This window comes from Phalaenopsis equestris, unplaced genomic scaffold (assembly GCF_001263595.1).
Source record: "Phalaenopsis equestris unplaced genomic scaffold, ASM126359v1 Scaffold000531, whole genome shotgun sequence".
NCBI lineage: Eukaryota > Viridiplantae > Streptophyta > Magnoliopsida > Asparagales > Orchidaceae > Phalaenopsis > Phalaenopsis equestris.
The window spans coordinates 216672-230433 of record NW_018164971.1 but is presented as its reverse complement, the minus strand read 5'-3'; the positions used below and the strand labels follow the sequence as shown (position 1 = coordinate 230433).

Genomic DNA, 13762 nt, shown 5'->3' with positions numbered 1-13762 from the left:
TAAATTCAATATATTTTCAGTGTTTACTTTAAATTATAAATCACAAAACAAATTATACTAATAATCAAAGTAATCACATAATCTTATCTCTCTTTTGTATAACATATTTAATGAACATTTTTCATATAAATGTGTTGAATATATGAGTATAGCAGCACATAAAACCATCATCATCTTCAAAATTACTTGGGCTTCTTTTTTGCAGTGCTCCCAACTTGAATCACAAGAGTAGAGGAATGCTCTGCTCATTTCTAAAAAAGTTACTTGGATCAACCTCACTCTTCACTTGAGCCAATCTTCTAAAATTACCTTTAAAATACTTTTCACCCCAAACACTTGCCTCCTTATAACTTGTGTTCCCTTCTCGATTAGTACCCAAATCCAAATCTCTGTAATTAACATAAGCAACTCTTGGATCTTTGGAAACATAAGGGGTCATAAACTTATAAAATTTTCTCGTCCATTCCAAATACTTCTGTGTTTTTCTCATTCCCTCTTCAGTCCATTGAGTGATATATTGTATATCATACATGCTTCCATTTCTATGGGGAAATGGAGTCTCATTTTCAGAGACTTCTGCCACCATTCCACCTAAAGGGTTAATAATCATCAAAAGCGATTGCTCCCCCTCAAGAAGAAATTTAAAGATCTCTTTCCACTTTTCTTCACTTATTGGCGAAGTCATCAAATCTGATTTATTCTTGAATGATGTAGTGTTTGACCATGGCTTTCTATCAAGTAGAACATCTAAATGTGAAGTAGAAGAGTAACCAGCAAATTTCAAAATTGACTCAATCCAACTCATTTCTAAGCAATCTATTTCCTTCAATTCTAATTCTGGAAAGCTTTGTTCCAAGATAGAAATAAGTTCATATTTTTGACCAAGGAACAAAGAACTAAAAGTGGCTTGAATAGTTTTATTTGTGTTATCTTTATTCACTGGCGCCAATATTGATTGCAAAAATATTCTTTTATCGAGGTTGTAAGCTATATTCTGAAACTTATTGATGAGCTTTGTAGCACCTTCTTCTAGTGTTTTTGAAATTGTAAAGACTGTGACCTGCATGAAATTTTTACTAATTTAATAAAGGAAGAGTAAGTTATTTCAATGACTTAATTCAATGAGATTTGATAAATTAATTATAGCAATAATCAAGTTAGAGTTTATAATTGTCATTCGAAATAAGGCTAGACATTTCATTTAGTATGATGAAACAAATTTAGAAACTTTATAAGCATTTTTCATTGTTAAGTCTTAATTTTTATAATTGTGAATTTGAGCTATTATATATTCATTTGAAAATTTTGTCATATATTTCTTTAATAATAATATTTTAGATCTGGTGACCTACTGTTCAATCATCAAATTAAAATACATATCATGAATTTCTTGCTCACACCTCTGAGATTTAAGATTCATTTAAAATGTCTATATTTCGTTGCAAAAATAGTTGTCAAACTATTTTGTAAGAATATAAAATGTTTGAAAGTTGACATAAATATTGTATTGTTTTTATCTTCACGAAAAAGTTGAAACTCAACTTTTTTTATTGCTATCAATCAAGATCTAATTGTGAAAAGCTTATCCTTTTAAAAAATTGAAAATTAATAATATGTTGTGATAAAAAGGTTTGACAATAATTTGTAAAGCTATATTGCAAAAAAGTTGTCCAAAATACCCCTTAGATGCCTTCATCTTCGAGTTCAACCTAATCTATCTCTAATTCTCCATTGACATATATTAATAAAAAATCATTACCAAAGAAACATATTTATATGAAAAGATAAGCAAATTCCGTAAGTTCAATTTTCTGATCCCTTATTTCTGAAGCATTTGAAATGAGAGGCACAAAAATAAATAACTTTGAAATTAACAAACTAAGTTCAAAAAATATTCAAATTAAATAGAAAAAAATTTAAATTGTCAAAATAATTTGGAACATCTCACCTTTTGTGGGACTTGAACAAGATTTATCTTATAAGACAATATGACTCCAAAGCTTGCTCCGCCTCCTCCTCTCAAGGCCCAGAAAAAATCTTCACCCATGGCTTCCCTATCAAGAATTTCACCTTTTGCATTCACAATTCTTGCATCGATAATATTATCAATTGCAATGCCATAAGCTCTCATAATAGTACCTATTCCTCCACCACTGAAATGACCACCAACCCCCACAGTAGGACAAGAACCCGCAGGAAATCCAACAACTCTACTTTTCATAGCAATAGCATAATATAGTTCTCCTAAAGTAGCACCAGCTTGAACCCAAGCTGTGTTCATCAACGAATCAATAGTTATAGAACTAAGCTTTTGGAGATCTATGATTATAAATGCATCGGTTAACGTTGAAGCATATGAGAGGCCTTCAAAATCATGACCACCACTACGAGTTTTTATGAGGATATTCAATGCTTTTGAGCAGGAAACAGAGGATTGGACGTCAGATTCCTTACTTGGGGTGAGGATGAGGAGAGGTTTAGAAGAGTTGGTGAGAGTTCTAATATTTTTTATGGAAGAGTAAAGAATGGTTGTGTAGTTTTTGTTAGTTGGGGTGAAAATGAGATTAGAAGGGAAGGAGGCGGAGTTGAGGCATTGGAGAAAGGATTTTTGGGTTGAAGTAAAGGTCTTTGGGCTGAGGGAATGGGAAGGGTTAGGTAAGAAGACAATGAAGAGAAGTATAATGAAAAGTGAGATAGGAAACTTCATTCTTTTCTACTTTACTGAATCGATTTTACATGATCTTGATTCTTGAGGTATTGGGAATACTGTCATAGTTTTATAGTTTCAATTTTTAGAGTTTAGCATATTGAAGGCTAAGGTAACTTGACATATGGAGAGTGAACTTTTGTATTGTTTTACTTCTAAGTATGCATTCATTGATTGTTGATATGCATATAAAATAAAATTCAAATTGACTCATTCTTTCAATAAAAAGAACAAAATTTTTGTCATCATACTCGTTGAATCATTAAATAATAAAAATCATGAATATTTTATGTTCATAAATAAAGAACTATCAATTTAATAATATTTTAGACATGTCTAGTCTTAAGGCAGAGAAGATCAAAGGTGTTGATTTTTATTTTCAAACTCCACAATCCAATCATTTCTTTAAGAAACATTTTCCCCTCATCAAATAATACAAAGCAAATAATATGTTTTCCTTGATAAACAAGATCACTTTTTTTAGAGTTTATTTTACTTGTTAAAGAGAAGAAAACTATTTTCTTTGACCAAAAGTCATCCATCAAGGCAACCTCTTATAAGTAGAAGCTGCCAAATGGTGAAATTGTTAAATTTTAAAATTCAAAATTATGCTGATCACCTGCAGGGTGTTTCTTGTCATTTCTCATTGTTATTTTTCATGTTTACTTGTTCATATATTGCTCCACTAATTCATAATGAAATAAGGGCAGAAAACATAATGTTATTTATTTATCTTACATAATAACAAGTAGCTCATTCAAAATGAGTTTTTGGCTTCTTAGTTAAATGTGACCATTTGGCTTCATTTTTAGCCCACTCTAGTCCTCTAACGTCGCTCCGAAGCACTTCAAAATCTCATTTGCATGACGGACCAAAATTATATTTAAGATCTTCCTTAGACAACTATTTTATCTAAAATAGATCAATTGTATAGAGATTAATTGAGGGATGATAATTGGGAGGCCATGCTCGAGCGGTAGCTACCGGGAGGCTGAAGTTAAGCGATGATGGTTAAAAGACAGTGATTAAGTGATGATAGTCGAGTGATAATGGTCATTGAATGACATAATCAAGTGGCGGTGGTTCGGAGATCGTGATTTGATGATCGTAGTCGAGTAAATATGATCGTGTGGTCGTCATGGTTGGATAACAAGTTTGGAAAGGGTGTGGAGATCTATAGCATTTTAAAGTTCTCTTTGATGTTGGTCAAATGCTACCTCTGTAATCTAATCATCAACATTTGACCATCATTATCCAACCAATACAACCAAGTCATAGTTGATCCAAAAGTATCTTACGGTTGCTGCTCGGTCATTATTGCTTAATCGTTGTCGCAAAAACTGAAATTTTATTTTTTTAGTGAATAAATTCATCTAGAACATATCTTATAATTATTCTTCTTTCCAAGTTTTTTATATAAAGTTATGGTGTTTCTATGTCTCACTCTCATTTGTGTGTACAAAAACTTTGTATCAAATTAAAATATAAACTCTCACTTGATCATGGTAAATTGTCTAACTCGCAATGAACTTAAAGCTAATCCCTCAATCGAATGACTGTGAAGTTATTTAGGAATCTAATGACTTTGATTTTTAGTATTAGGAATTATTTATTTGTAAATATTTCAAGTGTAGGAAACATATTATGTATATATTTTCTTATTATTTTATTGATTGCAAGAAAAAGTTTATGCCATTACATTCTTTTATTTATTTTGAAGTAAATGAATGTAGAAACAAATAACTAACTTAGGACTAAATTTGGGATTAGGGCTGCAAGTAAACCAAGCGTTCGACAAGCTACTTGTAACTCGGCTTGCTTAAAATTCATTCAACTCTTTCATAGTTACTCGATTGCTAAATGATCAAGCTTGAATAACTCGTTGATTGTTTTATTTATGTTCATGAACAATGCCATTTAAAGTTTGTGAATAAGTTCGGGCATGATTACATCTCATTCATGAACAATATTATTTAAATGTTTGTTTTTTGGGCTAAGCGTACATTATTTGATTTCTCATTTATTTTTCCCAATAAGCTGCTCATATAAAACTCAAGTAAGACTCGTTTAAAGCTCGATTAGGACTCATTTATTTTGTTGAACGAGTTATTTGTTAATAAACTCAACAAGTCCTGACATAAACCCAGATCAAGCCAGGCTCACACAAAATGGATATAAATGAGTTTGAACAGTCTTAAAAGCTTGAATTGAGCCCGAGCCAAGCTCAGACAAACTCTTAATAAACAAGCTCGTGGTCAACCAGACACCAATTTGGCTCGGCTCAACTCATTTCCAACCTTGGTACATAATCTATACATGCAGCTTCGAGATACTGCCACACGTACGAATATTTGTTTGGAGTAGAAATTAAAGTATAGGTGAGTATTATTTGTAGCAAAACAATTTACTCTACACGTTCACTGAAATCTTTTATTTTTTTAAAAAAATTGAAATGATAAAAATTTAATAACTTATGATGTATGATGATAACAGTACCAGTTCAATTGAAATTTACTTCTTTTATGTTATCAACATTTATTCAATTCAACTATCTATATAATTACACAGCAAAATAATTCATTTTTTTTCTCACTATTTTGACATAATGCACAATCCTTGTGTATTTAAATATCTAATACCCAAAATTTAATATTTACACTTATAATACTTACAATTATGATACAAAACACTTTCTAAAAAACTAGTGATGGCTAAATATTAATTAGAATAATTATTTAAAAACAAAAATTTCCACGTGATCACCAACATCCCAAAATGCCAAATTCTTTTCCCCAACGGATCAGTCAAGAGAGATGCAACATATTTCTCTAAAGCCAATACACCTAAACATTGCATCGAAAATAATGCAGCTGTATTATGGAACATTAACATGCCCACCAACTCAATTCCTATTGTATCAACATATCTTACACCTAAACTTAAATTTTTACATTCATGCCCCTTTTCTATGCTTTTGTTCAAGTTAAAATGTTAGTATTTTGATTTGATATGAAAGATTTAGTAGTATAGATGGAAAAATATATACTTCAAGCATTAAATACATAAAAATTGGGTGTGTATGTAAATGCCCCCAAATAAAGAAAAGGAAGCTCAGCTTTATAGGAAATACTTGGCGCCAGCTTAATGAATAAATTGGCCACATTAGATGAAAAAAAACCAACATTCTGAAGCAGAAAACAGCACAGCAGTACACAAGAATTCAACGTCATACACAAAAACCCATTTCAACGTCAAACTGAAAATTTTAAACAAACCAGCACAGAATTAAGTTCCTACATATTAGAAAAATATCCCAAACCCCATCCTTCCTCCTACCAAACACACTAGAAGCAAATTAGATGAAAATGACGATATAGAAGTTCAGTTCGGTTTTAATAGAGAGGTTCACCTCAAGCTTCCGCATCCTCCTCTTCCTCCTCGTAGTCCTCCTCTGCGGTCGCATCCTGATACTGCTGATACTCCGCCACCAGATCATTCATATTGCTCTCCGCCTCAGTGAACTCCATTTCGTCCATGCCCTCGCCAGTGTACCAGTGCAAGAAAGCCTTCCTCCTGAACATGGCGGTGAACTGCTCGCTCACTCTCCTGAACATCTCCTGAATGGAGGTGGAGTTTCCAATGAAGGTCGAAGCCATTTTGAGTCCCTTGGGGGGGATGTCGCACACGCTGGACTTCACATTGTTAGGGATCCACTCCACGAAATAGGACGAGTTCTTGTTCTGAACGTTGATCATTTGCTCATCTACCTCTTTAGTGCTCATTTTTCCGCGGAACATGGCCGAGGCGGTGAGGTAACGGCCATGGCGGGGATCGGCAGCACACATCATGTTTTTGGAATCCCACATCTGTTGAGTCAACTCGGGGACGGTGAGGGCGCGGTATTGTTGGGATCCACGGGATGTTAGGGGAGCAAAGCCGACCATGAAGAAATGGAGGCGGGGGAAAGGAATGAGGTTGACGGCGAGCTTCCGGAGGTCGGAATTTAGCTGTCCAGGGAAGCGCAGGCAGCACGTGACGCCGCTCATGGTGGCAGATATGAGGTGATTCAGATCGCCAACTGGAATGAGAACATAAAACGTTTTTAAAGCATTATGCATGTATCTAGTAATTGCAGAAGGATAGAAAAATACAGAATCATACAGATAATGCGAATCGAGTACTTAATATTTTTGGGTTGGAAGATACGCTTTGGCCTTTTTTTTTTCTTCTGCTAATTAAAAAACTTATTTCCCACTTTTGGGTGGGTTAGATTGCAGAGTCTTGTATTTGTTTGGCTTCATTTAGATGGCAGCGTTATTACCATGAATCAACTTATAGAGTTGTTCGTATCTCAATATGAAAGTCTTAACAAAGTCGACCAATTTGAGTTTTAACAAGAAAAAAAAAAGGCATACTCCTATTGCTTCATGGATAATAAATGAAATTTGAATGACTATAAAAAAAAGATGAGTCTCATGAGTACAATTCCTATGTATTTTATATAACACCTAAATCTTTCATCTCACATAAAAATATCACCATTTTAACTTATAAAAAGTGAAATACACCTTTCCATACATACATAAATAGCATATGTATGTAAAGATTGAATTTTGGTTTTGTATATGTATGTAAATACATAGGAATAAAGTGCACGTACGTAGATCTTCCAAAATTAAAAAGAGAAGCAGGAAAGAAAAATGAACTGACATGTAGGGGTGGCGAGCTTGAGAGTGCGGAAACAAATATCATAAAGAGCCTCATTATCGAGAACCATGCACTCGTCGGCATTCTCAACAAGCTGGTGAACTGACAGAGTAGCATTGTATGGCTCCACGACAGTATCCGAGACCTTAGGCGATGGGAAAACTGAGAATGTCAGCATCATCCGGTCAGGGTACTCCTCTCTGATCTTCGAAATGAGCAGGGTGCCCATGCCAGATCCTGTTCCTCCACCCAAAGAATGGCATACTTGGAATCCTACGGGAAAAAAAAAACGTAATTAGTACAAATAGCTAACAGTGTTCAGCAAATTATAATCTTCAACCAAGTTCACAGTTCATACCACAAAAAATGGTAATTCCCAGAAAACAAAACCAAGTTATAGCATCAATGATCTACATTAACTAATACAGGGTGCATAGTCAAGAGGAAACTAAAAATTAGGGAAATTTACATTCTAGCACACAATTCTTTTGTATTAACATATCTCACGCCAAAACTTTCATATTTATATACATAACTCTTTGGTGTTTTAAGCCTATGGATGAAAAGGTGTATTTCACGTTTAAAAGTGGGGATAGTGCTATTTTTTGTGTGAGTGCTATGTGCGTAAAAATGAAAGTTCAGGTGTGAGATATCAATAAGAACTCTGTGCTATGTATGTAAATGCCCCCAAAATTTTATACAAGAAATCACCTACTTTTGCACTGTGTTTCAATACGATTAGAGAAAATTGTACTTAAACAAGTTAAATCAGGTATCAAATCTGAATTTAATTCCATCTTATAACTATAGAAGTGCTAAAAATATAAATCAAATTAGAAAATGCGCATGCATAAATTTTTTAGGCATTTAGCAGACATACTTGGCAGAAATTTTGTAGGCATCTAGCAGGCATACTGTGTCCCTGGAGTTTTGATGAACTTAAGTATCTCTCACAGGTACAACAAATACATGCTGAAACATAAAATCCTTAATGAATGCTACTAAGCCTAGAATTAATTCATGAAGTCATTAACTAATACATGCTGAAACATAAAACCCTCAATTAATGATAATAAGCCTAGAATTAATTCATGCAAGTTATGAACTAATACTTGCAAACATAAATAATTTTCTAAGGATTTCGCAAAATGAAAAGATTTCGCAGAACAATTGAAACTGACAGGAAAGTGCAATGCAGGACAAGTAATAGATTGGAGAGGTTAGCATATAACTCCCCTAAGGTTCAGATATATAATGTAATATTACATAGCCCGCATATGTTTAGCAAAAAATCAAAGAACTATCTGACATTATTTAAGATTTTGTGAAGATTTTACATGATAAAGTATCAAACAACCCCCTTTTTATCTTTTTTTCTCAAGAGAAAATGAGTCAATCACTATTAAACAAATTGAAGGAGGATGAAATAGATAACAGAAAGTATATTTTTGGTATTTTGTCAAACATCAAGAGGTTATATATAATTTAGCCAAATATTAGGATAAGTAAATGACAATTAGCCAAATAGAAAATATTTTGTTTTACCACTCCGAGATCCAACACGACGAGAGTTATTATGGCATAGGCAAAAGAATTGAACGCAATGCTAAGTTGCGGGAGCAACCTTTGCACATAGACAAAGATTATGTATTTAATAATTTGTCAAAACTCAAGGGGCTATATAATTTAACAAAGGACATTGGTTGAAAACCATATGATCATCGCCACCAGAACCACCACAATCATCAAACTAAGAAATATTATTATCATTGCCATCATTCCAATTAAGATTGTCTATGGAACACTGTTCACCGCTTCTATGCTAAGTGTTACATGAGATGAAAGCTATAGAAAAAGTAAACCTTTGGTACAGTACAACCTTTAGCCATGATAATTCTGATCTATCACATTCATTTCACAACTATCACTTTTTTAGCATGGCTAAATTTCATATCGAAATGTTAGAGAACCACATTCCTCCAACACTAGTGATCTGTACTAAAAATCAATTTATCAAATATGTTTGGAAGATTAAAAATACATCTATTGAAAGAATGACAATCTAATCATTCCATAATTACGATCATTCCATATAATGGTACAAAAATGCATGGGTAGATGATCTGAAGAATTTTAAAAAAAAAACTTCAGTTTAAAATTTTCCTTTACGGCTAGCGAGCGTTGTTAAGTGATTTGATTAAAAAACATATTAAGAGCTCGAATACCAGGAGGAAAAATGTTGATCCACTAAAGAGATCATACTAAACTGACAATCACAAAACAATAAAAGAAAAGTTAAAACTAGCCAATCATTCTGTATAATGCTCCTCATCATTTGGTTGCCTGTAGACAAAAACGCATGCATTAGAACCAATAAAGGAAGTTTGTATATATATACAGTTTAAAACAATATTAATTTCTGATTACACAACCAAATGATGGAATCAAGCAAACACGTCAATAATAGAAACACATTATAATTTTCAGAAACAAATGTAGCCAAAAAAAAGTTGGAAAGTATGAATCAGCAAGAAAAATAGCCCAAAAGTAAACTAAACAGCATAGATCTAATACCTTGCAAGCAATCGCAGTTCTCCGCCTCCTTCCTCACCACATCCAGCACAGAATCAATGAGTTCAGCACCCTCGGTATAGTGTCCCTTCGCCCAGTTATTCCCCGCACCCGACTGTCCAAAGACAAAATTATCCGGACGAAAGATCTGCCCAAACGGACCCGATCTAACCGAATCCATCGTCCCGGGTTCCAGATCCATAAGCACGGCCCTAGGAACATACCTTCCCCCGCTCGCCTCATTGTAGTAGACGTTGATCCGCTCGAGTTGAAGCTCGGAGTCGCCACTGTACTTACCGGTGTGATCGATCCCGTGCTCGTCACAGATCACCTCCCAGAACTTCGCCCCGATCTGGTTGCCACATTGTCCACCCTGGATGTGTAGAATCTCCCTCATCTTCTCCTACGCAGATCTGCACGAAGGACAGGATTAGGGTTTCGTCTCTTAAGACGAGAAGAAATGGAGGCGAACGGAGAAGAAAGAACACTGAAGAGATCCAAGATTTGAGTTATTTTATCAGAAGGAATGGAAGTCTGATAACGCGTGGTGAGGTTACCTCCATCGCGAAGCGGTTTTACGGACGAGTCTTATTACGGCCATCCGAGTATCATTTTTATGCGGAGAGCAAATCTACCGTTCATATGGGTAATTGATATCAGTAATTCAAATATTTGCTGTCCTATGCGGACGACCGCAATGATTTACATCAATGTGTTTGCTGTATTCACGATCTTATTGATTTTGGCGGTTTACTTGAGCCGTCTGTCCTGCAAGACAATCCGGTCCAAGGGCATTCATCACCTAATCCTTATGTATTTACATTTCGAACTGCTGGACATTCAAACTTTTAATATCAAAGCAAATTTATTTTTTATGCATCGATTTATGACATCCAAATATGATCAATTTAAATATGCAATTTTAACAGCTGATAGAAATGTAAATACATAGAAATTATGTGGTATGTATGCAAATTTTCCTTTTTGAAATTAAAATGATAAACAATGATATGGCTGTAAATTGACTTCAAAATTAAATTATAATTTTATCATATAAGATAGAAATGAATAACAATCATAAAATAGAAAAAATATGACAGCTTCAATAATTATAATTCATATATAGATATATTTGATACAACATCATCAAATTTCAATAGCCGTTAGAAACCTCTAAGTTATGGCACGATTCTCAAACACCTTTTTCAGCAACATATACTCAAATTTTGATAAAAGTAACCCGAATGTCCAATTTCAACAAAATTACAATTAAACTGACGGATTGAAGACTCAATGATACTAAAATTAGTCAAATTTGAGTAAAACTAAGCTTAGATCAAGACATTAAACCATTTTTAAAAGCTTTCAGAGCATATTTGAAAGATCAAACAGATTCTAAAACGGGTGAGCTCATAATTCAATCAAGTATATCAACAAGACAAATCTAATACGTCTAAGAATGCTCAATTTTGGCATCCTTAAGACAGTTTAATGTCCCTCAAATGTCATATGATTGAGGGAATTTCTTCGAGTCTTTCGATCAAAATAGTTTATATTTCTTCATTAATTGCAATGAAAATTCTATAAATAGATCTCCACCCCTCATGAGAGAGGGATGAGAATTTGAAGTCTGAATAGAGAGCTTGACACCTAGAGAAAGAGCACTACTCTTACAGCAGTCGATCGTGACGACACCAACCACTTTCGACCACCACCTGTCGCCGTCCATTTCTTGCGACAAGATTCTTCACGCACCAACATTGTAAATTGAATGATTGGGTAACTCTTTCATGGATAAGAGATTTTATGTGCAACCACTAGTTTATATTAGATTTTCTTCAATAGGTCTCATGGTTTTTTTTCCATTTATGGATTTTCTATATAAAAAATTCTATTATTTCTACCTTGTATTTCTTTTATCAGAGTGTGCGTGTTGAATTTCCTTATGATACTAAGACGATAATCTATTACTCTGCAGTCACAAATCTTCTAACACACATCAATATTAATTATCTATAATTTATTTTATAGAATTATATTAAGATTAGCATTGGTATAATATGTTTATTGAGGAACATTTAAAGTTGATATAATTTAATTCGATGTATTGTAAAATAAAAAAGAATAAAATGTGAAATATAGGTGATTTATGGTTTTTTTTTTTTTTAAAGCACCCGTCTAAATATCAAAAATATGCATAGTTACATCAAAGGTGTAAATCCAGATTGGCAGATTCGATTGGAGTTTGACTCAACCCCTACTCAAATATCATACGGGTCTGACCTGTTTCATATAAGGAATAACAACTATTCAGTGCTAAAATCTACTTTCAGGTCAATTCCAAGTTGGCGGATCATTTTTTAGTTAATTACAGGTTGGCGAGTCATTCTAAGCTATTCAAAACACTCAATAGAAAGATATTCAACCTGAACCAGACTCAAAATTTATTTGAGCCAAACTGAACTCAAATTTTTTGAGTCTGTGTTTAGGTCGAGTTCACATATCATGTCATTTTTAGAGCAAATCTTATGTACGGCGACTGCAAATTCGAATGACTGTCATAATGAACCGTCGTGCGATACACAACAGTCTGACCACACCCGAATCATCGTCCCCTTAAGTCGCATATCTCTAACCAAAAAGAAATTTAAATTTGAAGACAAATTAGATTGGTGCCCAACTCATTTAATTATCAAACAAGTTGGAAGGAGTGCCGGGCCAACAAGATCTTGAAACTCCATAATTTTAAAAAAAATCTTATCCTTATCATTTACTATGTATATAAATCTAATTAAAAAAAGGGAAAAGAGTTGCACGGTTGCCACTCAAGTTACAACGTGAACCTCAAAACTTCAGTTTTTATATTCATACGACCTTACCTCATATTTGTGTGATATAAATATAAAACTGGGTGGTATTTATGTAAATGCTCCCTTAAAAAATAAACAATATATAAAGAAGTTGGAGAAAGCGAGTGGAGAGCAAGTTGCTCTGGATCCCAAAGGAGGGAATTTGGGTTTCCCGTTTCTTTATAAGAAATTAATTATGATTGCAAAAATACTTATTAAGTGACAAGTGTTTTAGCCTTTTGGATCATCAAATAAGGCATGCCATACTCAATTATTCTAATTAAAAAAAGCTGTCGGAAATAGGGCTATAAATGAGCTCGTGTTCGAAATGGATCGTGAACAGTGTGTTCGTGTTTGACTCGAATGATATTTTTTGTTCGTATTTGGCTCGACATTGGAGAAGGAGATGAGTAGGAAGAGGAGGAGAGTCCTAAGCTCTCGGAAGATGACTCGGAAGAGGAAGAGATAGACGAACGCAGACAACAAACCCTGAGCTCAACCGCCGAAACCCTTTCGTGATTTTGAGAGAAGAAGGAGATGACTCGGAAGAGAAAGAGAACCGAAAGAGAATTTTCGAGAGCAGACGAACAGAAACGGCAAATCTTAAGCTCTCACCACAGAAATCCTTTTGCGATTTTGAGAGGAGAAGGAGATGGCTTGGAAGAGGAAGAGAGCCGAAACAGATATCTCAAGAGCGTAGGTTGGACGGGATTAGGGATTTAATGTTTCTTTAGTAACAGAGTTATTTATATTACATTATCATATTTATATAACTTATGTAATAAAAGTAAAAAAAATTTTATTATTATTAATTTATCATATATTATAATTTTATAGGATTTATTTTTTAAAAAATATAATAATTTTTCTTTAAATTTGATTGATTATAATTTATAATAACTAATTCTATCAATATTTATAATGTGAC

At 33.7% G+C, this 13762-nt stretch overlaps 2 protein-coding genes across 2 annotated transcripts; both read right to left on the bottom strand.

Annotated features, from left to right (window-relative positions):
* Positions 1-220: 220 nt before the first annotated feature.
* Positions 221-2707, bottom strand: LOC110028781 (berberine bridge enzyme-like 26). Its single transcript, XM_020730772.1, has 2 exons — positions 1949-2707; positions 221-1060 (listed from the first exon to the last, which is right to left on the bottom strand). Exons 1-2 carry the CDS (start codon positions 2705-2707, stop codon positions 221-223), a joined length of 1599 nt encoding a protein of 532 aa, XP_020586431.1.
* Positions 2708-5874: 3167 nt separating this feature from the next.
* On the bottom strand, positions 5875-10505 carry LOC110028773 (tubulin beta chain). Its single transcript, XM_020730758.1, has 3 exons — positions 9989-10505; positions 7418-7687; positions 5875-6785 (listed from the first exon to the last, which is right to left on the bottom strand). Exons 1-3 carry the CDS (start codon positions 10380-10382, stop codon positions 6118-6120), a joined length of 1332 nt encoding a protein of 443 aa, XP_020586417.1. The 5' UTR covers positions 10383-10505; the 3' UTR covers positions 5875-6117.
* Between the last annotated feature and the right edge of the window lie 3257 nt (positions 10506-13762).

What these genes read in the sequence shown, in the direction of transcription:
- LOC110028781 (XM_020730772.1), bottom strand. Translation starts at nt 2,707, where the DNA reads ATGAAGTTTCCTATCTCACTTTTCATTATACTTCTCTTCATTGTCTTC. An exon ending in TTGTTCAAGTCCCACAAAAG is followed by an intron (nt 1,061 to 1,948) that starts GTGAGATGTTCC and finishes AATTTCATGCAG; the next exon opens with GTCACAGTCTTTACAATTTC.
- LOC110028773 (XM_020730758.1), bottom strand. Translation starts at nt 10,382, where the DNA reads ATGAGGGAGATTCTACACATCCAGGGTGGACAATGTGGCAACCAGATC. An exon ending in GAACTGCGATTGCTTGCAAG is followed by an intron (nt 7,688 to 9,988) that starts GTATTAGATCTA and finishes TTTTTCCCGTAG; the next exon opens with GATTCCAAGTATGCCATTCT. An exon ending in CAAGCTCGCCACCCCTACAT is followed by an intron (nt 6,786 to 7,417) that starts GTCAGTTCATTT and finishes TTCTCATTCCAG; the next exon opens with TTGGCGATCTGAATCACCTC.